General features: G+C 37.2%; 1 protein-coding gene across 2 annotated transcripts in view; it reads left to right on the forward strand.

Moving 5' to 3' along the window:
• EBF1 (EBF transcription factor 1) overlaps window positions 1-26,523 on the forward strand; it is a 229,086-nt gene extending 202,563 nt beyond the window's left edge. Inside the window, exons 12-17 of one of the 2 annotated variants that reach the window (XM_072400433.1) lie at window positions 14,855-14,920; window positions 15,903-16,080; window positions 16,395-16,574; window positions 17,142-17,336; window positions 18,103-18,171; window positions 20,335-26,523. In XM_072400433.1, coding sequence (XP_072256534.1) covers window positions 14,855-14,920; window positions 15,903-16,080; window positions 16,395-16,574; window positions 17,142-17,336; window positions 18,103-18,170 — 687 coding nt within the window. In that variant the 3' untranslated portion in view covers window position 18,171; window positions 20,335-26,523. The remainder of the gene's footprint in view (window positions 1-14,854; window positions 14,921-15,902; window positions 16,081-16,394; window positions 16,575-17,141; window positions 17,337-18,102; window positions 18,172-20,334) is intronic. The other variant, XM_072400434.1, reaches the window with a different exon arrangement.
• The last annotated feature ends 308 nt before the right edge of the window (window positions 26,524-26,831 follow it).

The raw sequence follows: 26,831 nt of genomic DNA on the forward strand, positions 1-26,831 counted from the left end.
TTAAATGTATTGGCTACTTGTAAAGATAATGCAAATATATTAATTTTTTAGCCTGGCCTCAGTTATACGTTGATGCTTCTTGAAAAGGTATTCTCTGTTTTCAGAACTTCAGTGGTACCACATACCTATAGCAAAGTACCAGTATATACAAGCACATTGTCATGCCTGCTATTTATTACAAGTACTACTTTGGGTAAATCTTTGGCGAGGACAGATCCACTTTAAGCTCTTAAATTCGTCATGTCCATCAGTGATAGACATCATTAGCTGCAGCTGTAGCAAGTCAGATCATTTCCACAGTTCACAAATAACACTGCCAGTATATACATTTTATTTACACAACACTCTGTATTCTTCGTACACCTAATTTTCCTTTTAAAGGGAGGTAATTCCTGTGTGCATCAAGCTTACAATTTCCCCACCTGCTCACATATATGAAGTGCCCTTCATCATATTCAATACACCACACCTACTTACCACCACCTTCCTCTCCCAGTGCTGTACAAACAAATCTTCGGTCAGGCTGAGTGCACGCATGATTGAAAGCATTACGGTCTTTAGAGAGTGCTTTATGAATTATACATTATAATACAATTACATGCCATTACAGCTGGGGGATGAGGGCTACCTGACAGAGACTTGGAATGCAAAGATTTTTCTTGGACTTGGAGAGTGAATGTTCACAGCTTGGAAAGACAGGAGGGAGGTATAAGGGAAATGGAGACCTGACATGGGGCTAAGAAAATGAACAGGGTTTATATTTAAATAACAAAGTGAATGAACATGGGTACATATGGTAAATAATAACTCAAAGCTGAACTTTGAAACGCTTAAAAAAGCATTGGTGCATTCATTTAAAAATATATTTAAATATAGCTGCTCTTGGCTTGGTATTGGCTTCTCCTGCTGTAGGAGGGAGACCAGAAAAGGGAGGGGAGCACGTTTTACAACTGATTACAACAAATGTGCATAGAGTAGACAGCACAGGGATTACTTTATCAGTCTGCTGCTGCACTTTTACTGTCCAATCAGGGGTTGGGGGCGGAGAGGAGACCTAGCTGTGTTATCTAACTCCTTTAGAGAAAAGTTGGGTCATCTTCCAGGCTAGGCTGTGTAAAACTCATGACTGGATGAAGAATATTGCAAACAATTTGAAAAATAAATCAGCGTCCATAAATTTAATCTAAATATGTCTGTGTATTTAGCTGTTTGGCAGGAATTTACCATTTAAGAAATTAATAGGGAAACATTTGTGTAAAGTTTACAAGCACATTGTGTGCCTCTAACAGTGGTTTATTGGTTAACTTTCCACAAGTACTGTAAGTTACCTAATGGATAATTTTAAGGGTTGGGGGTCTCACATTTAGAGTGGACAGTAGGTGGGCATGATCTGGTGGGGCACTAAAGCCTTTCCTGATGTATTTAAATCTAACTAAAGGGTACTGCTGCACTTCAGGGGAGGGGATCAAATATGTGCAACCTAACCCTAGTGATACAACATACCATCTTTCAGACGGGTTTTGTTCACATGCCAAATATGTTTTTTCTACCCGCATATATAGTTGCTTTCATTGGGAGCTACAGCTATTTATAAGGCAGCCCTGAAGCTTTCCAGGAATTCCAAATAGTGTGAGCAACACAGACACCAACAGTGACAAATTATTCTAACAAAATCCATCATTAGGGTGGGAGATAAGGTTTAATGTAAGGCTGTTGAGCTCTCTCTGTATCACATTTCGTTGCAGTCATTAATTAGAGATGTTGTCACCTACCATCAATGGGGAGTGACATCACCATTACTCTATGATGAATAATAATATACTTTTTGCTGTCAATAAAAGAGGACCAGGAACTTCCTGGTTTATCTGATAAAGACATGATAAATCTCTAGATTCTAAACTATATTTTTTGTCATTGGCATAACACGCTAATTAAAAATTCTATTGACGATCATCAGAAATCATCAACTGCTGTGTTTATCATATTAATATTTATAGTGTACTAAGATATAGTCATAATAATTACTGGTCTTGTCAACATGCTGCTACCCTACTATTGTGTTCTCATTCTTTCTGCAAAATGTTGCACTTTTTGCCCTTGCACATTGTTGTTTATGCCTTGTCTTTTTTAAAAATAAAGTGTCTATACCCAAAAACAAAAATGAAATATATTGCAGACCACCATTCCTTGAAAGTGGTGGGTTTGGAAGTTTTCCTTATTTTATAGGTTATTCATTTCCTTTAGTTGGGCTTGGTTTTCTTGCCAGTAACACACTTCCTGTCCTAATGTGACACCAATTCACTGTACTATGTCAGTGGAGAAGTTGTGTTGGAAAGTCTAGAAGGACTATAAAACACCTCTTTTATTCCCATCACATTGATATAAAATATTCTATATTCAATAGAATATATATAGTATTAGTTCCTAATAATTGTTACCATGTTTCCCCGAAAATAAGACCTACCCCGAAAGTAAGCCCTAGCATGCTAATCATGCAAGGGTGAAATATAAGCCCTCCCCCGAAAGTAAGCCCTATTGGCTTCTTCGGAGGGTGTGGTCACGTGGTACACGGAGGGATACCAAGAGGAAGGAGGGAACAGAGAGAGAGCAGGAGATTTCAAAAGCACTGGAGCAAGGGGTGAAGAAATCGCAGGGTTAATTAACCTACAGTACTCTGGTGTGACACTAGCACTAAGAGGTTGGTGTATTCTCTTTTCAAAAGGTCCTTGCCGGTATTTTATTCATTAGCAGCAATGCATATTTATTAATTGATTTTTTTTTTTTGCTTTTCCTCAGATTTAACATGTAACTCTATGAGTCACATGTTAATTGTCAGCACATTTTCTTGTTATGTTGCACTTGTTTGCTTATGAAGCTGTGTTTTTTTTCATTACTCGTTTATGTCAATTCTTATTCATGACTTCTTGTATATAACAGAAGAAATCTGTGATTTTGACAGGTCAGAGGTAACACAGAGGTATCTTTCTATAGTAATATTGGTGACAGGTTTTGGTAAATACAGATTTTTGTACATGAATAAATATAGATATTTTTGTAAGAAAAATAAGACATCCCCTGAAAATAAGCCCTAATGAGATTTTCAGAGGTAAAATAAATATAAGACACTGTCTTATTTTCGGGGAAACACGGTAGCACTGGGTTACTGGCAGGATTAAATATTTAATAAATTTTAGTGAGTGACAGGTGTCTTCCCTTCTGCAGTAAGCATTCTTACCTGGTTAAATGCGCCCTTCATCTGTTCACTTCATCAATATCACTGAGTGGCGCATGTGCAGCTTTAGCTTTGGTAGCTGGGGTACTCAGTGTATCCTCGCTTCCCCAATGGCTGTAAGGAATGAATGAACTCTCATGCTCCTTCATGGAAGTTACATCATGCCAGCACAGCCAGTCTAGATGGCCCATGATCAAAACATGGAACAGAAGAAGGAAGAAGAAGGCAGCACCCACAAGAGAACAGGGACACATGGATATAGTGGACCGATGTCTTATTGATTTATATGGGATTGATGTCCCAATTCAGAAGCTTTGAGAGAAGTAGAAATGTGAAATGTGGAAATAATACCTGTTTCTTTGCCGTTGCATGCTACCCAAATAGGATTCCTCCAGAATGACTTAGTACACAGGAAAAGACAATGGGAATATCTGAACTAGACAATGCATGTGTTCATTTAAAATGACATGAAATTTACAGCTAGCATTTTTTAATGTGTTGATAATTCAAGATCTGCTCGAATGCCTTGGTATATATTAACCCAGTCCAGGGACAATCATACCAGATGACATATATGGCTGGAGTGAACATTTTTCCTGCTTTTTTACCCCTTTGTGTTTTCTATAGTATAATATCATCGCAGGTGATGCATGAATTTTTCAGGAATTTGCCTATGTTTAATAGTGACAGTCATTTTGCTTTGAGTAGATATGTAGCAGTTTTTGTGTGGCTGCCCTTAAGGCAATGAGGGCGGATTTGGGTTAAGCTCAGTCTGTGGTGGAGAGTCTCTAGTGTGCTGTGCAGCGAGCCGTGGCCCTACATACGTGAGATTACATGCACACACACGGGAGAAGGCCTCTGCTGGAGTGAATTCTTGCTGAGATTCTGTCCCATCGGCTCACTGGTGCAGTAACAGCACAATCGTTCAGGATTTATTCCCCTCACCATATGGTCTGCTCATTACCATACACTCAGCGTCCATATGGAAGCCTGGGATGTGAACCCTACTCGCTGGAACTGCCAGATGAGCAGCTCTGTTTGTGTCATCTGCCATATTTAAGTTGTTATGGCAACACAACATCAATAAAAAAGGAAATGTTGGCATTTCTCTCTCACTCATCAATATTCACTCCTAACCCTTTCATCTAATGCACTGCAGCCATTGACATATTATCGGATCTACAGCCTTCACCTTTTCCTTGCATTTAGCCCAACATCACACACACCAAATTTATAAAAATCAGAACATTGGAATGTTTCTGCAATGCCCATGGCAACCAGTCATCTGGTTTTATTGATTGTTCCATTAAAGGGACGTATAGTGGTTGTCTACGTGTTTTCTTTGTTTATTACACAATGAGGTGAATATTTATTTAATCTTTCCAGGTAGCAGGTGGCACTTCTTTTTCAATGTGAAGCATTGTGCCACTCATGTGCCAGGGATGCCCATTTAATAAGTCATTACATTAGTGGTTTATCCCTTATAAAACAGCTAAGTTTGAGTTTTAGTTAGACAACTGTAACACAATCTGTCTGTTAGGATACCCTACGATGCTCTATAAAGCCTTTGTCATGTAATATTTATTAAAAAATGGATTGTATATACATGATAAGACCACCAATACAAAACATCAGTTAAAAAAATTAAGAGTTATCTAAAACCATAACAGTCTCCAATGATGACTATCACCACACTTGTATTGCTAAATAAAAGAGGGGTTTATCTGACCAGGATGGGGGGTATATCTTCTGACTAGAGGGCGGATGTTCCTGACCACAGAGGGGAGTATCTGACCAGGTCTGTTGGGGCTTGGCAGCATGGTTAAGCTCTGGTGCCTGTTGGACAGCAAAATCAAATTTGGACCCACTACCCAGCTGTTATACCATGATAGTGGGGAACAAATAGGGGTGCAATGTCTGAATGCTTATCCATTTCTGAAATTTGAGCTTTTATGGTCCTTCAGAATCCTGTATTTGAACAATAGAACAAAATGCATTATGAATGTTGTTTGCAAAGTTTCTAGCACTGCTCTAACTTAGAGTACCCTCTTTGTTGCAAAGGTAGAGTAACACTTTAAAAAAGATGTTTTTTTTTTTTCCTCTGAACACTTGGTCTAGTTAAAATAATACATAATAACATAGAATAATAGATCAAATACATACAGTAGAAAATACAAGCAGACCAGCATTAGGAATGCAGCTGAACAAACTACAGGAACATCAGAAGCGGTTGGAGTAGTGGAAGGCTCAGTTTCTGTTTTTCGCCACGCGTTCCTGAATCACTGATTCAAGCACCAAGCCAATTAAGAGGCACCTTACAATAATGGAAGTCGTCAGCAAGATTCTTAAATATAAATCATTTTCACCTCCTCAGCTTTCATGATCCGCTACAGCTCTGTCTCTTCGTCTCAATTGAAAGGGAATGTTTGCAGTCTCAGTTCATCAGCTCACATTAGCCTCATGCTGAATATTTAAACATAGAACGATTTAAACACACCACAGAGCGAGAGAGAGAATGGGAGGCAGAGGACTCGATGAGGGCCCAAGCTCATTGCAATTTAGTAAATCAGCCATTTAGTTGCTGGCACGTCTTCTTTCTGCTTGCCAGGAATTAGTATGTTCAGCTCAAGGAAATGGGCAGATGCCAGTCTTTGGATAGAGATTGTGTGTAAATCAATCAGCGTCTGTGTTGCTGGTGGCTAAAAAGTGTGCCCATAGACTATTAAAAGGGGGCACAGTCTGCATTCTTCTTAAAATTATACATGTGCATATTCTTTTTTTTAGGTTAAACTCCAGTCTTACCTTTAGTAATACAGGCGCCTTCCCAGCACTAAATTTGCTTACTCTAACATCACTGTACATTGTCAGCTTCTCATAGTGTGCACTTAAAGCTGCAACAGATCATATAAAGCCTGTTGCAGCTCCTCATAAGGCCATTTGTTCTACTGTCTGACAGTTCCTGCCCTCTCTTCTTCTATCATTGAATTGAAATTCTTATAATGAAAGAGATTCAACATTACATGCACATACATTCTACCCACTCCTCCAAACTTAAATTTACCCATCAAGGCATTTTGAAGTTTCATTACTCGGAAGAAGATTACCTCCACCAATGAGTTTAGTTATGCTTTAGGACCTTTCCTCTGCTCTGAGTGATTGCCCTCTATTATTTTTTCCTAATCATTAACCGATAGGGTGCGTGTCAATGGGCAATAAGCTGATTCTCTAATCCCCTAAATCACTGAAAACGCCAAAGCAGCTCCAAACAGGTTGAAGATAATTGGATCAACTGCAGGTCAAATGCACATGTTAATGAACTCTGAATGATCTCAGAAGCTTTTACAAAGCCAGTAAAGATCTTTTAACAGTAGTGACGTGGGTCTAGATGACACCATGTTTGGTCCAATGAGTCTGGACAGATCATTTAAAAATGCCACAAACTACAAGATCTCTTCTTCATATAACTTTAGTGCAATGGATACTTGGTACCTACAAGATGGCAGTGGCATCATTACACAATGGTTAGATAAATGATCTATTCTTTCCATTCCAAACTGGATTGTATTAGGCCATGCCAAGCTTTCATAGTTTATCTTGCCCTGGCAGGGAGTTAGGCCATTGGACCATATGTTTGTGAGTTTGGGCAGCTGACCTCATCATGTTAATCATGCAGAGCTATCCTAAATTCACCCAAAATCTGAAAGGTCCTGAGGCTACGGCACCACCATCCAGGAAAAAGGTATAACTCTTCCTTCGAGTGCCACTTCCCCTCCTACTGGTCAGACAGTCCTACATCAGCTAAGTTACAGAGACAAGTCTGTACTCTTCCACCTGCTTGTGCTGTAGAGTCTTACTAGGCAGACACCTCCAGGGCTCAGTTTAGCTGCTGATCCCTTTCCTTGGCTGGAAGCTGAGCTTTGGCTCATTAGTGTCTCTCCCTGGGGCGGAGAGCTCAGCACCATGGCTATGCTGTGTGATCCATCATTGTAAAGTCATCTGTCCCAGGCAGCTGTGCACAGGCCAGCCGATCGAAGGAACAGCTCTTACAAGTCTATTATTGCAGGCGGGACAGTAATTGAGCAGCAGGGATGGAAGGGAGCAGCTTGTGGAGTAGGAAAGACATTGGAACTTGGAAATATTTCATAGCAAATCACTTGTTTCAGAACTTCAGGCCCAGTCCTGTCCCAATAGTATTTATTGGGTTTTGTTTATACACTCAGAGCATATATATATATGTATATATATATATATATATACATAGGAGATGTATATATATATAAGGAGACCCAACTCCCTATGTTTACCAGTATATATAAACCAACGTGGGTTACCACCAAAGGGGCTGCCACCTGGGGCCACAGTGCCCCCCAGTGGTACAATTATGTATTGTCTCTTTGATCCTTCAGACTAGACTGGGGGAGGAACTCCTGGATTTTTGTGAAAATGCTTAATATTTGTTTAATCTAGTGAGATTGTGTTGTTGACTTCACTGTTGCTACAATTGAGCCCAACAGGAAATGTTCAGATTTTCCTTGTTTCTATAGTTGTCTGTCTATAGCAGTTATTTATGTCAGACACTGCATTTCATTTGTTTGCAGTTCCAATTTTTAAGTACGAGTGATGTATCTCCATAACAGTGAGATATTCAAATAATTTCCTTAATTTCTACTTTCAGAATCAGAAGAAATTTTACAAGAGCTTTTTGTTTCCAAAAATAAGAATTGCACTTATTTAATAGGGACTTTTAAACCACTCAGCACTTTGAAAAGTTGACCATATAGTAAAGTAAAACAAAGCCTGAAACCCAACTATGGCCTGAAAGAAACTTAATCTACATAGAAAAATAGAACATGTGAATAGTAACTGCACAGCATAGAAAGAGTGACAAGAGCCCTATAGATCTGACATGAAGCACTGTGAATGCCCTATACAGCGTGGCTTTAATGGCTCATAACAAATTCACATGAAATGTTTCAGTGTTCTGAAAATTTTAATTTTTAGAAGTTAAATCATTTTCCTTAGTTCTTCACAGGTGAATATTTTCTTGTGTGCAACAAAGAGTAGGTTACAGGTGCCATTTTTCACACATTTAGTTATATTATGCCATCAGATACAGTCAGCCCATACTCCTCAGACACCCACACCTTAGTTATTGCCACTGAGTCAGTGATACAGATATAACACGCATAACATGAGTCAGTCGAAGATTCACTGACATCTTCATAAAAATCTGTACTTGTGAACTTTTTGTATGTGTATTCTGAGTGTTTATGCAGCACAAGTAAGTTCCTGTACAGTGAAATATTCTGCATGAATCCTTTTCTAGACAGATGGAGAAAAGTGTATATTACATGGATTTGAGGTCACACAACTACCAATTTTTCTAATTGATCACAGATCTTCATCAACAAATATTATTGTTTCTAATAATAATTGCTATTCATGGACAATCGTTCCATGATGAAATCTATAACTGTTCTCAGGCTTAATAATGACACACAAAATAATACCTTAGGTTTTATGATCCTTTTTCCACTCACAGCCTCTTCTGACTTCTGCTTGGTCTGGGGTGCTGGGCACCCTTTTGACAGGTACATGTAAAAAAGGACAAACTGGCAAGGGGAGTGTGCATGTTATGAATATAGATGAAAAAAACTAAAAGATTTAATTTCCAAAAACGCATTGGGGTCAATAGGAGAGGTGAAATGAATTTGGTTTGTAAGGGGGGAACTGAAGAACAAGACAAAAAAAAGGTCAACTGCTTGAAGCTCATAAACAATTCTGGTGACTATTTCTTGGTTCATGATCTGACACTTTGATACTGCAATTTTGTGACACCTTCTGCTGGGACTGCACAACTCCTGACAGGTAATCTATATGTGTAGCATATGCAGTGCAACCTTGGCATTTTTTCTGGAGAAGGTGAAGGCAATGTAGGAAATTACTTACACTGAGTGGACATAATTAGATCAGTTGGTCCTCTGAACTTTACCCTATGTGCTTTTTGATGTAGCCCATTACTCGGCTACTGCCAAAGTATTACAAACTACCACTACATAGAAGCCCCAGTTGTGTTGGATGTAAGTATTACAAACAATGGACACATTTCTCTAATAAAAAGCTCCAAGAAATACAAGGAGCCATCAGGTAACTGAGCCCATCATATATTGAAGAACCAATTTTGGATTGACTGGCCTTGTGTTTCTCCAAGCTGTTTTTTGCCTGTGCTATCTGTGATTATAATTCTAAAGCTTTGTACAAATACTTAAAAACTGTTGCTTGAAACAGTAAGCATTCTGTTCTATGGGGTGGTAAAGTAGTCAGTCATTAGTGATCAGGCACAGTTAAATATTTTCACCCAAAACGACCATAAACGATTGTCTTGAGCAATGAATATAGTATGTATGGAGACTTTATTTGACTGCACACTTTACAAAACAAAATGCAAATAGTAAATCATCTCTAACATTTTATAATAACTCCAAGGGTCACATTATTGCTGATCTGGTATATCCAAGCTTGTCATAAATAATGACATTTCAGATGGTTAGGAATAGCTTTTACACAATCATTTTTAACTGAACTCATTTTTGATCTGACTCAAGTACTGAACTCCAGCAAATATGTATTTTAAAGGTTTAAAGAACATTAGTACATGGCAAAACATTTACTTTTATTCTACAGCCCTGAAAAAGAGGAATACATGAAACCCCTGAAATGTGGTGGCTAATATATTCGAGAATGATTTAGTCATATCTGATCAATCTAATAAACATTGGCACTCTGTCATTTGTGAAAATCAGAGTCTGTCCAAGGTCTCTTAGGAGTCAGTGGGTACTTGTGATTTAGGAACAGCCTATGTACCATTTTTATGTTGCAAGCTCATCCATTTGTCCAATACAATATAAAAATCTAGACAGCTATAATATTGCACAGCACTTAATCTAAACCCAAATTGTCTGATCAGTTTACAAATGTAAGGACTCTGCCATGTCCTCAAAAGGTGAGATTTCTCTTAAAATGAAGTAAACCTATAAGGTATATTTTAATTAAAAAAGTTACTTTTGATTAGAAAATGGAATGGATAAATAAAAAGAAAAGCCACACAACTTCTCCATAACCTTTTTATTTAGGATTGTTACAGTTTCTGTCCTGTGCCGTTATTCCCCATTATAGGGTAGCCAACCTGTGTTGTCACAATGTCACAATGTTACACAGTCACGGTTCACTGTTGTCACCATTTAAAAAGAAAAATATATGATGCAAGGAGCCTAAGCTAACTAAATGTTTTCAGCCAAAGTAAAGATTTCCTTTAATAAAATTTCTCTTTAGTAAATGCTCATGACAAAGTTTTAAATTAAGATTGCTACTTTACTTTTTTTTTTTAAGTTTATATACGATATATTGTTTTTCATGCTTTTTTTCATCCCCTTTAACCATGTGATTTGAGGTTTCATAACACCCCTTCTAGCTGTGATGTAAAACAGCTGTGTTTATTGTATTGTGAGCTAATGGAAAGAGGCAAGGGAAAAAAAATGTTATTTATTACTTATGCCTGTTGGGTGGGAGCGAGAGCATATGCGCTAAGATGCATTGTATTTATACGTTCTCACGTTCCAGAAAAGCAGATCAAATAAAAAGCAGCCATTAACCATCTAAGCTGCAGACAGAAAAAAAATGACCCAGAGCTCCCAAATAGATCCAGCGCATTTTCTGGAACTTTCTGTAGCAGTAAATAAATAGTAATGGGTCTTATGTCCCTTCCAGCATCGTACTAACTAAACGACTTGGTAGGGAAATCACCTTTGGTAATTGTGAGGTCAACACACAGGGCCCAATCCTTCATCTTCTTGCCAAATTCAAAGCGATATAAATATTACAACTCACTTTTAAACATGGAATTGCTCTGGCAATGTTGCCCTTTGCATTCACTAGCATAATGTCATAAAATATACAATGTAAGGTAACCATGCAGCAATGGTTGGGGGGGGATGCCCGGTCCACCAGTAAATGAGAGGTTAACTGTAGAGTGCCAATCCCATTATTGAGGGAATTTAGCACCTTGGACAGCTCTGTAAAAATCTTTATTGCTTTTCTGACCCAGTCGGCATGTTTTGCCTGTGTGATCCTCACCTCCTTCCTCTGATTGAAAGGCAATATATTAGATTCTGAACACAAACACGCCTGAGGCTTGATCCCCTACCGGGAGTGCAGTGACACGGAGGGACTGTAATTTTCTGGTCACTCTATTCCGGGGCACCAAGCCAGGCGTTGCTGGTTAACTTTACAAAACTACGGCATGTTCCAGCCGGTCTGTTTCAGAAATAAAGGAGAACTCTGGCCCGTTTAAATATGTCTTTTGTTTGTGCGGGGCTCCACTTCAATTTATTTCTCTGCCACAAATCTTGCAAGTAGGTTAAAGTAAATGTAAACCAAATCACTAAAATATCATACAAGCTTTAACTTTAGGATCTATTAAAATAATACCTGGTGACTTTGCCAGTCAGTACAGAAGAGTAACTACATATTAAAAAGGAATTACTGTGCACTACAGAATTATTTTTTTATGCGGGCTGTGAATTTAAATTTATTTTAGTTGGTGCTCTGCTTTAAGCATTCTGTATTTCTGTAAAGTGGAACTCAAAGGCAAAAGTCAGTTTCAGTTACATGCCTTACAAATGCGCTAAACATGCATCCTCCATGTAAATCTTTCTGGCTTCTAACTGGGGGTGATAGGAAAACTTGGGTTTTCCTACCACCTGTCCCACCCAGCCTGTTATATATACTGATCTGCAGAAGCACATTCATCAGCTCTTTTCTGTTCATCCCTCTTGTCCAATGTTCTGGTGACAACCATTGTGCCGTAAAGCCACAACTAACATACAATGGTGATCCAACCTTTTGCAGTGTGACTTCTGCTATATAAAGGCCACCTACAGTATGACTTTAATGAGAAAATAACTTGTAAAATTCATATATATATATATATATATATATATATATATATATATATATATATAACATCAATCCCTTTAAGTTTCAAGAACTTTCAAGTAAGTTTAACTTACTGATTCCTCCCATCACTGCCAGCATGACTCTACCATGCTTCCCCAGGCTGGATAAATCACAATGATAATACCATAAAGCTATAGATCAAAAACACATAGCCTAAAAGGGACAATTCCCATTATGTTTCTGTAATGTTTCCATTATGTGTTGTTAATTAAAAAATAATTCAAACGAGCTCACGCATATTAGAAATTTATACGGCTGACTTTATGAGCCCACTAGCAAACTCAGGTTTACTTTGATGTTAGGTGAATGTTGTCCTTACACCAGTCACAAGATACAGATCAGATGAGTTCAGGTGTGTCTGAATGAAAGAGAACCTGTCTTGCACAATCACTGATCAAACTTAAAGTTGGATGGAAACCCTTTGTGAATGTGATTTGTATTTGATGCAAGTCATTTCCCAAATAACATGTTTTGCTGCTTATGAATTTAAATGCCACAATGGCTAATACTTATCCATACCAATCCAGGAGCTATAGTACACTCAGAGTAACTAACAAGTGGCACGTAAACAATTAGTTCAGCTGCATTCATTTATCTTTATATAGTAGCCTCAAATGTGGCCCCTCATGTTACCAAATTCATCTCATCAAGAACCTTATTGGTGGAATTAGGTAATATTTTAAGAAAATGTGCAAATGAAAAAATGATTAGGAAACAAGTTGGGCAGAAGGATTTGGTCACAGAAGAGTGACAGTGACTTTTAATGAAGGAATTGAGGAGTTGTGGTGACCTGTCTACTGACTGCATACAGACAGGCCAAAAGAGCCATAGCAGATTCATTTCTCTTTCTGTTGTTCGAAAAGAGTTAAATTTAGGCTTGGGTTGAAAGCAACTATAGCACCCAGCCCAAATGGTCCCCCCCCCCCCCCATTAAGAGGCCCCTCCCGCATCTTCCAGACTGGTTCCCCTGGTATGCTAGGCAATTCATCTTCATATGGTGCAGAATTTTAAATTAAAGAAATGCTAATACGCATGTAAAAGCGTGTCATCTGAGAGTTTGCGAGAGGTTTATGGTGACAGCAAAATGAATGCAATTAGATCTCAATTTTCTGATGAGAAACTGCAAGAAAATGAATAATAACAATTTTCTTTTTGGGGAAAGGCAGTCATTTCTTTCCTTCCAATCTTGCTAAACTTTTTTTTTTGATAACTTAAATCTCAGGCAATTTGCTTGTCCAGAACTTAAAGTGTCCTAAAGAAGAACTCTGATTTAAACAAACACTCTTCTACAGTAAAAAACAGTAACAGGGATGTTCAAAGATCTTTATAAAACCTATTAATGATTTTTTATCATTTTTTTATAAATCGAGAGAACTGCTTTTATGTGCTAATATGTATCATCACCTTCTATTGCCTTTCTAGCACCGTACAAATTATATGAACCAATGATACTAATAGGAAATGATGATATATTTTCAGTGAGCACAAATTTTAATTTAATATTAAAGTGTTTTATTTAGAGTCATTTGAGATGTGACTTTCCTATTTCTAGATTTTTGATTGACTACATTTTTAGACTGATTTCAATACACACTGTAAATCAGATTCGGCCTGCTTTTTTTCTAGATTAGGGGGCATTTATCATCATTTAACCCTTTACTTTCCCATCCTGCTTGTCCCTGCTTTTTTCATTTGATTTCAGTTTGTTTAATCATAAAGGCACATCATAAAATGTGTGAATTACCTAGGGTGGTAGGGTGGGTGATATTTGTATACCTCCAACCAAGAACCCTTGCAAGGTTTACATCAAGCCCTGGGGCTCTGGAGAGGAGTACAGGAAGCTAAGTAAAGCACCCTAATCATTCCTCCCACCAGTCATGATCTGCTGGCATGGAGATGCACAAAGACCTAATAATGATGGTTCAAATGTAAAATATAAACTGATAAAACAACACAGGCAGTGCATTGCTTTTTTAATGAGTTGGCTGATCCATAAAATTGTGGTGTGAGAGAAAACTGTCAAGCACAGCTTGGGAGGTTAATTAAAATATGGATGTCATATGTACATATTTAATTACAAACTTTGTAAAATTTGAACATGTGTTAATAGGAATAATTGGAATGATCTTTAAATAATTTATTTAAAGACTAAAAATATTCACTCCTTTTAGGCATGACTCTTAGAATACACTTACACATTCACCATTGACAAGCATAAGCACAGGTACAGGATCAAACCTATGGGAAGGCAAAATAGGCTGTCCACAATAACAGGAAGAAATATAGGCTGTTCACTTGGCAAAGTGAATTATCACAATGCAATGGATGTGAAGTTCTGTTAACTTCAACCAACCATGTATGAGGAAAATCCTGTCTTTTTTTAGATTTCTTTGTACGGTGATTTTTTTTTACGACTTTTGCTAAACTAAGTAACATATCTCTTGCAACTGGACTACATTCCTTTAGTAAAATAAACCCCAAGCAGGGAATACTTATAATATGTTATTTGAAAAGGTAGCCATATGTTTTCAGGAACTTGTATGGAAAGCAAGTTCATTTTAATTTAAATCTGTAGATGAAAATAATTCTTTGCCTTTATTTTTGTAGGAGGTCATTTTAAAGAGAGCAGCAGATCTGGTGGAGGCACTGTACGGGATGCCACACAATAATCAGGTAATCTATGACTTTAAACTTCTTGAAGTTATAATACAACTCACATTTGTCATGCCTTACTGTCCCTATGCCTTCTTGCTCCTATTTAGTGAGATTAATGACATAGCATTGGAGCTAAATTAATCCTGTTTAATAATAAAAAAATGATAATAATAATTGCTGGGGAAAAAAAGTGGAAAACAGTCTAAAATGGACAAATGCAGCCATTTGTTTTCAAATATAATCCCTCTAGTCTAATCTCTAAAGGCAATTTTTCCTGCTTTATCCTCCTTAAGGGTACAGCAGTACACAGGGGACTTGGTGAATGCATTTGCCTTAGTATATTGTATGTAGCAGGTGCACATAGGTCTAATGTATGTGTATTACTGTTGGTGGGATATAGACTGTAAACTAGTCAGGTACTGATGTAGATGAGTTTATGCTTGCTGTAAAGTGCTGTGAAATAAGTTGATGCCATATAAATGAATAAAATAAAACAATCCACCCTGCCACTTGAATTTATCATCTCTATGAATGGTAAATGTGACTTTAAATTGTAATTCAGTAATCCAGCTGATCTATTATGTTTTATTAGCATGTAGCAAAACATTATGTGTTGTTTTTATCACAAGAATACAAATGTTATACCAACAGCAATGAATCACTTAATTAGGATTTCTCAAAGCAAACCTTCATGCCAATATAAATATATATATATATTTCTGCTTAAAACTAAAAAATGAAAAAGAAGATGTGAAATTGCCCCTTTTTTGTAGTGTATGAGATTCAAATAGTCATAGTAAGCTGCATGTGATCATTAGGAGATAAGCAATGTATGCCAGGAAATGTTAGCGGTATTGGGGTAGATTTGGAAAGCATTATGAGCTCTTCTCACTTGGTAGTACATTTGATGTTTATAGTGTGTGAGCCACTGATAACTGTCAGCCAACAGTTCACACTGAGAGTTTATTTCTATTTTACTATGAATGTCTTGATTCAACAGGAAATTATATTGAAGAGGGCAGCTGATATCGCTGAAGCTCTTTATAGTGTACCAAGGAACCACAGCCAACTTCCTGCCCTCACCAACTCCTCTGTACACCCCAGCATGATGGGAGTCAACTCTTTTAGCGGGCAACTCGCTGTCAATGTTTCAGAGCCATCACAAGTCACCAATCAGGGTAAGATGGAATGTCACAGCACTATATACATAAACATACAGTACCTTAGAAGTGCTTTAAAATAACCTATTTCACTTAGAATACATAAACTGTAGGTACATAATGTATGTAATCAGCCTGCTAGGCAGAAGACAGCATCTCTCTAGTCTCTTCTGACCCAATGATCAGACTGTTGTGACAATGATCAATATTGTAATGTGAAGAAATATGTTTGACTTCAGGTACACTGCAAACAGATTTTATGATTATTTCTACTAAGGTTTTTTATGTTCTAAAAAATTATTTCTGTTATTTTTTTTTGTGTCATTTCTCAGGCTTCACCCGTAACACAAGCAGCGTATCACCCCATAGCTACGCCCCCAGCACCACCCCCCAGCAGACCAACTACAGCTCCGTCACAACCAGCATGAATGGCTATGGAAACACAGCCATGTCCAATCTCGCTGGATCACCAAGCTTCCTCAACGGATCAGCTGCCAACTCACCCTATGCCAGTAAGTGTTCAGCCGTCATAGAGGGTGTGCAGAAATGTCAAGGGCTCAGTCACATCCAAATATTTACAGATTCACATATGCTGTATGGGATTTTGTTATATGATTATTAAAGACTTTTGATCAATTGGACCACCTGTGAACTGCATCTGTTAGCTGAAAAAAGGGAGTGGAAAAGCTTTCAAAAAATATTTTTGAAGACAGGGCTTGCATGACAAATCCCTGGGGTTATAGGGTTCCTAGAGTACCTGTATTTTTTTTTTTATTGCAACTGTAGGTGTACCTGGGTGTACACATGTTGCATTTACTTATATCTGCCGGGACCTAGATCTGATATTTGTTTGATCATTTTTTTGTGGAAGTTAGATTATCTAGTAATATTCACTAAAAATTGATAATTATGGTTAGAGTTTTATTAGTAATAATAAAAAATCTGTAGTGGTTAAAATGTTTGCTATTGAACTTACAACTGAGGTAACAAGCTATAGTATATTATTTTGTATTGTGCATATTAGATTTGATGGTGGTTGGGATCCTCTATGCTGACCCCTCATATCATTTGTCTTGTAGTTGTTCCCTCTAGTCCCACAATGGCTTCATCCACCAGCCTTCCATCTAACTGTAGCAGTTCCTCCGGAATCTTCTCTTTCTCTCCAGCCAATATGGTGTCAGCCGTCAAACAAAAGAGCGCCTTTGCCCCTGTGGTCCGACCTCAGGCCTCCCCACCTCCCACCTGTACCAGTTCCAATGGAACCAGCCTACAAGGTAAGAGGAAACTCTTTTTCCAGAGACATAATGTATTTCTTTCAGAGCACAGCTACAGGCAATATGGAGAATATTTATTATACCAGTCAGCCCTTTTGTGGTTTAATTCAGATAGCCAACCACCTGTAGATAATATTCAAACATTATGCAGACTTATTTAGTCAACCAGATCCTGAGAGTAGTGTTGGCCATTTTTGGATCCTTACCAGTTTGTTCTAAGAACCACCCACAACCACCAATTGAACTGAAACTCTCAGGACAAGTCTGATGGTGATTGGTAGCTTGGGAAACGTTAGCTCTAGTTCTTAGTAAGAGTGCCTCCAAAATCGCACTTGTTTTATTGTTTTCTTTTTTTAACCAAGTGAAGGGTAGGGTAATCGCTGGTAATTCAGGTTTTTCTTGCCAACAGTACTTACACAAGGAAAAAACAAGGTGGTTTCCATGATGTCACACTTAACCAAACTCTACTAGTAAAGTTAGTCATCAGAAATTGAATGTAGCAGCAGAAAGGACTAAATTAAAGACTAAGAAATTCATTTTTGCACTAATGTCTGATTAGCATTTTAGTTGGTGGTAACAGTCGAGTGGTTGTGCAGTAACCAATAATAACAAGTCAATTTTCCTTCATTTTCTATCACTAGGACTACTTGGTTCCTATGTAACCAAAGCACTGAATTGGAAACATACATAGAGCACAAGCCCTTATGGTAGGGGTCGCCAGTATTTTCCCTGGTAACTAATTTGCCCTTTTGTCTTCCCTCATCAGACCAGTCATTTGTGGACACTGGCAAGTTCCTCAGTACAGGCTCTCTGCAGGGCTTGGCCTTCTCCTGAAGTATGTGATCAATTCTTCCCATTTTCTGCTCCTGTCGTGTTTCTGTGTTCTGTCCTTGTCTATTTATCAGAGATGTTTATTATACATATACATCCACCAGGGTCTGACAGTTAAGCTGGGGCCTGCGTGAGCTAAGAGAAAACTGTGGTGTTTCCTATAGCAACTGATCAGATGGCAGGCATGTTTTATCCAGCATAGCAGGAAAATCCAGTTTTAGCCTAATTGATTTACATATTAACAAATATTATGCCACAATACAAATGCAGGCAGTTCAGAGTTAGTATGATGCTGTGTTGTGGGGTACAATAAATTCATGCAAGAATGTTTGCTCCATTCAAAGAGTTAATTTCTCTTTAGGTAGGGAGGGAAGGGTTACAGTCTGTTATACCAAAAATCAAATTCATGAAAAAAAAAACTAGAAAAAACAACAAATGGGAAAATTATCTCTAAAAAAATGACTTAATATTTGAAAAAAGTCATACATAAAAATGACACCCAGAAAATAATGAACTTAAAGTACAAGTAGTTAAATTTAAAACTAACCAGGACTAAAACATACAGAGATAGATCTTAAAACCTTAATACACCATCAGGCTTAAAGTAAAATGTTTTCATTGTAGTATAGAGGGGTTATAACTTTTGCCACGTTTTTATTGCTATGTCCCTGCTGGGGAGATTCCTTCCATTTTGTCCTACTGATCATTGTCTCCAGTGCATAAAGTAAGGAGAAAAACTTGTGTAAATCAAGGGAAGAAAAAAAACAACTCTTAAAAAGGGTTTAAATCATTCCACAGTCTATCCAATTTTTTGTTAACATTTTGACTTTGGATAAAGTAAATTTGAATTAGAGGCTGTTTTAGATATACTGTATTTGTATGGCACATGTGAGTGCAGGTCCCTAAAACAGCAAACTTTTTCTGGGCTAAAAAAATTATAGTGTTTCAGTATGTGTTTTATTGACAGTATGTTATTCCCAGACGGCATGTTTTATATTTATTGTTTTGTGTGTACAGGAAGCTATAGCACTCCTAAGGCCTTGTACACACTGGCTGACTTCTATTTCTTATCCAAAGTCTAATCTGACCAGTGACCGATCATACGTGACTAATTTTAATTACAATCGGACATGTTCATAAATATCAATTGAAAGAACACAGGTCATGTTGTATGGATAATTTATGATTAAATCTGTTTGGAATTCAGATTGATTTCTATCCAACAATCGGTCATTGATAAACCAGAATTTTGTACACATATGTATATTGTAAGGGACTTCCAAGCAACAACTGAATACAGTTGGGAAATGGATTGGATCAGCCCATAGAACATACAGTAATCTGCTTGTGTATACGAGGCCTAAGGAAGTGATTGACTTATTTGTTTGCTCTGAGCATGCTCTCAGTGCTTTTGACAAAGTGTTAGATTATGGGGTGGTCAAACCCTTGATTTTGTGTGAATGGTTTATTGTCTTTCCTACTTGTATGTAAAAACTGATGGAAAGGAAACACTAGTATATTGTCTTTTCCCAAATAAAACAATGATTTTACTCCCTACTCCCTAACCCAGTTGTATATTCATTGTGCAAAGAAAAGTTTGCTGGGAATCAAACCCAGATTCCCAACTGCAAGCCCAGGGTGATACCCACACAGACATAATGCTTTCCCATTTAGCCATAATGTTTCCCCAATAACTTTCCATGATTTATTTGCAGAACACTAACAATACACTGCAATACAAGTCAGATTTTATGCAGGCTGAAGGATTCACCATGTAGTCCATGGCCCTATAAGAAATGCTGGCTACTTTGTAGCAGGACTGCCCATCCTAGACTGGACTTGTCAACATTACACTATGCTTACCACTATGCATAACTGAGTCTTTTACTGCAGGCACATGCATAAAAACAAGGTGATAGATTTGGCATTATTTCACCGCTTCTCAGTGTTTTGGGGAGAGGAAGTCTGCCGAGGTTCAGGAGACCAGGTGAGAACGTCTTGTTCTCCTTTCCCTAGAGGAAAGTAAGATTCCCACCTTAACTCACAGAAGAAACGGCTTTGAGGTCCTCTTTGGCTAGCATGGATGAATGTTGTGATTTTTAGATTGTGTTTGTGTTAGATATTTTGCATCTCGTTTGTGCTTATATTCTGTTATGTTTCGCTGCAGCTATCTCCGGGATGATTGCACCCCCCATGTGAAAGAAACCACAGAGGAACTCATCTGGAGTTTACATTTAGAGAAATTCACCTCTCACATTTGGGAAGAACTCCTTTCTCTCGCTCTGAACGAGAGCACCTTTTAACTCAGGCCTCTGTAAAGAGGAACCATAGAACTGCAGATTTAGACAATGGCAAACACAAAGAAAGACTTTGCGATCACAAGAATTGTTTGTCAATCAGATCATTATCATGGATCCCTGGACTGCCTAAATGTGTCATGGGATAAGATCCTCGCCTCGAAGAACGAGAAGACCCTCAGACACCAACATTACCATTACCATGGGACTGAAACAATGTCCTTGGCTAGATATGCACCAAGAGCTTTTAGATATTCAATCTTCTAAAATGATACTTCACCAACCATCTTTATGGAACACTGAAGATCATTTTATAGTTATGAAGAGAAGTCCACTTTTTTGCTATGTGTTTTGTAATTATTTTGAAATGCCATAAGAGAAAGATGATTGACATAGTGTTTTTTGCTTTAGGCCTGGTTATCCTCAGTTTGGAATAATTTTAGGATCTTAAAATGAAAAAGTTAGGAGCAAAGTGTGGGTACCAAGACATGGTCTACTATTTGAATCAATTTTGAGCATGAATTATTTTACTTTTGTTTTTGGAACTCTGTAACAGTCTATTAAGTACCCTACTCCCTTATCAATATTTACCTAACTCTCAAAGTTGTCTCAGAGTTGGCTTAAAAAGTTGTTAAAGAAGCTGTAACCGGGTCAGTTGTCCAAACTAAATTATAGTCTTTTAAAACTGTGTGCCCTTGGATGTAACCTAAAAAACGTTTTTATGGTTATCTGGATCAGACATTTTGTTTTTAAGATGAAAAATATTTCCCTAGCAATCTAGCCAGGTGCAAAGCTAACCTTCAGCCTAATCACGGTCCTTTAGCATCTACATATTTCATATTTAAGTGCAATTCACTAAAGAACATTAGCTGTTTTTTTTATTTTATTTTGTCAAACACATTCACAGCTACTGAGCTTTGGTAAATAAAGCACAAATTGTCAAATCTAAGAGTTGCGTGGGCCAGAAATGAGCATTTTAATCCCCTCTCTGTTGAATGACCCAAACTGCATCACAGATAGGAGAGCGATATTTAATTTTCCATATCCTTTTTTTCGGTGTTGTGGTCTGTATCTAGTTATAAATAATGTAGAATATTTTATGAATTTGTAATTTTGCATTTTTTTTTTCTTTGTTGTGTTTTTTTTATTTTTTACTCAGTTGATATATATTTTTTTTTTGCCAAAGTCCTATTTATATGGGAAAATCCTCTTTCTAAGTGTTGTGTCTACCAACAATTACAAAAAAACAAAACAAAGCTGCACTTCACACAATGGAAAAGGGTGTTTTTGTTTTAAAAGATGAAGAAACCTCTTTTGTTTTTAGTTTAATATTTGTAAGGGGAATTTGTAAAATATCCATATAAATAATGTATTTATCTCTGAAATTTGTACAGCCCTCAACCCATTTTATTTTATTGTGTATGTTACAATGTGAAATGTGCAAACTTTTTCTTTCTATTTGTTATGCTTAATGAACACATTTTTTTTTTCCTTTTGCTTTTTTTAATGTAAGTTTTTTCACCTTATGTTGAAACAAATTTTAATTTCTTTATCGACACCTGAATTGTTTTTTTATTGTTGATATTTTTATACATTGGGACTTCCTTTGCTCTATTAAGTGTTTATGCTGATGAAAGAATGTATTGTCTGAATGAATATATCTGTAATTTTTGTGCTGTAGCTTTAAAGGTGCATTCAGGTTTACACAGCAAATTTTTACTTTGAGAAAGTCGGATGAAAATCTGAGATCTTACCTAATCAGGTCCCATAATAAAAGAGAACTAAAAGTATTGTATGTAAAAAAAAAAACTGATATTGCAGCTAACACGATGTATGTACCATACAACATTACTGCTATCAGTATAGCAATTAGGATATTTTTAACTTTATTTGAATACAAAACCAGAGTTAATGCAAATGCCTTTAGTTCTGCAAACCCATTTTAAAGTTCCCAAATGTTAATAATGCTTTTCTATATGGGGTTACTGATTTTTTAATGTTCTCCAGACTGATAAGCATTACTCTGTCTAGCATATCTAGGCTTCTGGAGATGCTCCAATGCAGGCACAGCCATAGGCTTATGTTGATGTCATCTTACGTTGGAAAAATCACACGGGATAGACATTATTGGGCTGCACTTGGAAGCTTTGTGCAGGAATTACTGCCTGGGCTGTACAGCAAGGACAATAGGCATGATGAAAGATCTCAGTCATAAATCGTCCTAAAGCTTATTTTTTAATGATCAAGTAGAAGCAGTTACTTGCACAACAATCACACTGGGTTTTCCCCACACTGATTATTAATAAACAATAATCATGTATCTGGCATACGAATTCAAATGAACACAAAGCAATGAGCAATTTACATAGCAATAGACCATACTGCATGGATAAATTACCACTCTGCTGTGGCCATACAACAGGAAAGGCCTGAGAATATGCAGACGTTGTCATAATCAAGATGGTAGCACAGGTTGAAAGAGTGCTCCATGTGCACCAATAACTTTTTGTGTCTGGACCTAGGAGTACATTTTTGGCATTGTGGTATATTTGCAGGCTATCGCCAGCACACTTTTTTTAGTTGTCTGGGAACTAATGACTTCATCAGCTAAATTAAAGCAGAGCTTCCAAGAAGTAAAAAAATATACTTTGAGACATAAATGACATTCTCACATAACTGTCTACTGTGCTGGAAAAAAGATTTTGTTGCCCAAGTTGCATGCTGCTCATTATACTTCTGCATAGCTCTGTGCCAATCTGTAAAGACAGCCCAGAGTTCTTACTGCATTGTGTAAATTCTGTGGCTCCTCGGTGCTGACTGTTCTGATCTATATGTCCTAATTAATCCTGGGACTTGTGAGGCTCTAACGAAAAGAGGAACAAGAAAATATCAGTGACTATCTGCCCCTTGCAGCATTTATAGTTCCAGGGCAGTAAAATATAACTCTGAAGCCAACAGCGGCACTAGAAACACCTATATGCAATCATTCTAATGTTAAAGTAAAAATACTTGTTTTTAAAGGTAATGTAATGCCATGTCTGTTTTACCAAAAATTTCGGCTCAGCTATTCAAACCACATGGATTGCATGTGGATAATTTGTGCGACTTTCTACTTTTCATAGTGTATTTCCTGTTAGGTCTATAGAACATACCTTGAGGTGTTTAATGTGGCCTTTAGAGTTTAGTAGGTAGAACTAGCTCAATGCTGATGTGTGTAGACTGAATGCACCTGAGTTACAATGAATTAGAGACTCTGATGGACTGAATGTTTTCTTTCCTTTCTTCTGTCATATGCATGTCCATAGAATGTGGGAAAAGGGAATTTTATACAATGGGTGAACATACTTTCGTTCTGAAGTCTTCTCGAGCATTTTACTTGCGTTCTTCACATGAATAGAAACCAGCAGTTTGAATGCCTTAATGCCTGTCATAACCATTCAACGTATATACTACCCACTGCCCATCCACCACCATCAGAGAAAACAAACTAATGGAGAAGCACAAGACAAACTTGTTTTCATACTTTGAAATAATTATATTTTTTTTAGATATTGAATATGTGGGGTGGGAGCTAAGGCCTCAGGCTTGTGTTTTTTTTTCCTCTGAAGGTAGAATACAGGCAGATAAGGATCCATTTCATTGGTAAAACAAATCAAAAATGATATGTCATTGCTATGCCTGTAATCCAAAAGCCTCTTCTAAAATAAAAGGCTACTACAGAAGCCATATTGTCCTTCTTGGCCAGAGAGTAGCATGCATTCTACAGCAAATCTTTGCTAAACACTGTTACTGAAATGATTTACAAAAACAACGTCCAACACTCTGACAGCTAACTATTGTCTTATTTTTATTTTCATCTCCCAAAAAGGTCTACATGCTGAAACAGCCTGGAGAAAAATGAACCTTAGTGACCACTGAGAAGTGTCTCAAGAAGAACTGTTTGTAACCCCCCATAAATATGTACCTTATGGTCGTATATTTTAAGAGTGAGATTATCTGCCTTACCAGCCATAAGGCAACTAGCTCTGACATGAGGAATAAAACTCCTGCTTCTCCAACAAGATGATTGTCTCTACAGTACAGAGAAAGATATAGTTAGTCAATTATATAGAAAAGATCAGCTGCAGGCATCCAATTGCCAGTACCGGTGACTAGTTCTTTGCTTCTTGCTGGCATTTTTGGCCAGAGATTGTACTTTTCTTTTCAAATCTAAACTGGAAACCACAGATGAGTTGCTAGTGGTAACACAGACAGTTCACCTTTCAGACATTCTGGTCAATGAAGTTCATGCTGCTCATGGATGTGTTTCAGCATGCCTTTGCTTGAATTCATTATTCATTATATATTAATATATTTGGACAAGTTTTGTTAAACATCTGTAAACGTATTTATTCCACTTACCAAATAATCAGTGTTTCCCTTCCCCTGTCTTTAAGAACAATAAAGCTGCTCCAGGACAGGGCATCCTTTTCCAGGTGTCGGTCCCATATTATGTGATATTGGAATCTGACACCAAGTAAGCTGATGATACCAGCCTTGGATCCAATAAGTACCTTCCATGCAGTAGTTTGGTAGATCAAGGCATGACAGTGAGAACAAGTCATGGCACTGAAAATTCCTTATACAGTATATCCTTATCCTTACTAAACCAATAATGACTTCATGGAGTAGGGTTCTCTGACAAGTTGAATTAGGTATATCAAAAATATTATCATAGAAATAAATGGGTTCTTGCCACAAGGACAATATTACTCAATGGTTGGTCCATCCAACTTTGAGTTTTAATATGATACTTGTGCTTGGGTGTATCATCCCGTGCCTTGTTATTTTCATGAACTCCAATAATACCAAAATCTCATGTCACAAACATGGCCTCAGTGTTTTAACAAAACTTATTTAACCAAGTGGTATAGACAAACCACCAAAATATTTCCGACCTGATAATTTATGCCACAATATAGGGCTTAATTGCACCCACTCTATGATCATTCTGTGTTACAGGTCAAAACAGAAGGATTTTGGATGGGTTTTTTCAAAACTTGTCCTACACTTTGGACTGTGAAAGGAATACAGTAAGAGACTTAACCAACCCTTTAGTTTGGCCAGCACAAAAAGGCTTTAAAATGGTGTTGTCTTTGAGCCAAATATCTGGCTAAAGCTTTGAGCAGGTAACATAGGAATCAGTTATTACCATCCTAAAAGACAGAGTTGAAAAACCTGAGATCTTGTCATTGGAGTTCCATGTACAAACTCCCTAAAAAAAAAAACTGCAGTTCTGTTTTAACTAACCCATGGAAATCATTGGGTTCTAAAGATAAAAGGTAACTTTTAACATTGATTTACACATTGTAGGGGGAATAGAGAACATGCTAATTTACAACTCCAATTGATTAGATCGGAAACCTGGGTGTTTTCAGACACTTATAAAACCATGGCTGCGCATGTGATTTTTTGAAACACATCTTTAACGAATGTAAATAAACTCAGGATTATTTAATTTTTTTGCACAGGGATGTTGGCATAGAAGCATGACACCCTATTTAGTGTGTTGCAAACTATAATCTACATCATTTAGGTTTTTTTTTTAAATTTGGGCCTAGCTCTCATAACATGGATTTTGAGTTCCAGATCATCTTCCGTGACAGCCATCAAATAGAACAGAAAGTAAACAGAGGTAGTTACGTTTTATCCTTCATATGGATCTCACCTTTTAAATAGGAGCACTGTACAGTTCTGATGAAAAAAAGAATCTCTAATTTTTTTGCTAAAAAAATAACAAGGTGTAAAAAACTGACTTTCACAATGTTTAATTAAAGTTTATTTCTGTCTGTGTATTTCACCTTCCACTCTTTTTGTTAATAAAGCTTTCCTACTCAAGCTATGTCTACCAGCCATGTGAAAATATGTGCTGGTCCTTACAAGGAGGTTCCTAGTAAGAAGAAACTCCTTTTGTCAGGCATGTTTCTGATAACCATACAACTCTTGAAAATGAACATTTCAATGAACCTGTAATTTAATATACTTTTTTCTTTTAAATAAACTGATTTGTCTAAATGGTTGTGTTATCCTGGACCATCTGAATATTCTGTGTTGAAGATGCTACCTGTGGTATTAGAAGAGGGGCTGCAAAGAACATCTAGAAAGTATTATGGGATCATCTTGTTATCTCAAGCTCTCAGATAAAGCAAAAGGTGGTAAAGGACAGAACAATTTGTAAAGCAACTAAAATTTGATACATAAATGGTCAGGGTTCTGAAACTGTTTATAAATGCAGATCCCCAATGGATTGCCTGATATGCCCTCATAACCCCTTGACTCTGACTGTCAAAATATCATCTTCACCATAAGTCCTTTAAGGTACCTGTAT

The sequence above is a fragment of the Pyxicephalus adspersus genome, chromosome 2, assembly GCF_032062135.1.
Source record: "Pyxicephalus adspersus chromosome 2, UCB_Pads_2.0, whole genome shotgun sequence".
NCBI classification, from domain to species: domain Eukaryota; kingdom Metazoa; phylum Chordata; class Amphibia; order Anura; family Pyxicephalidae; genus Pyxicephalus; species Pyxicephalus adspersus.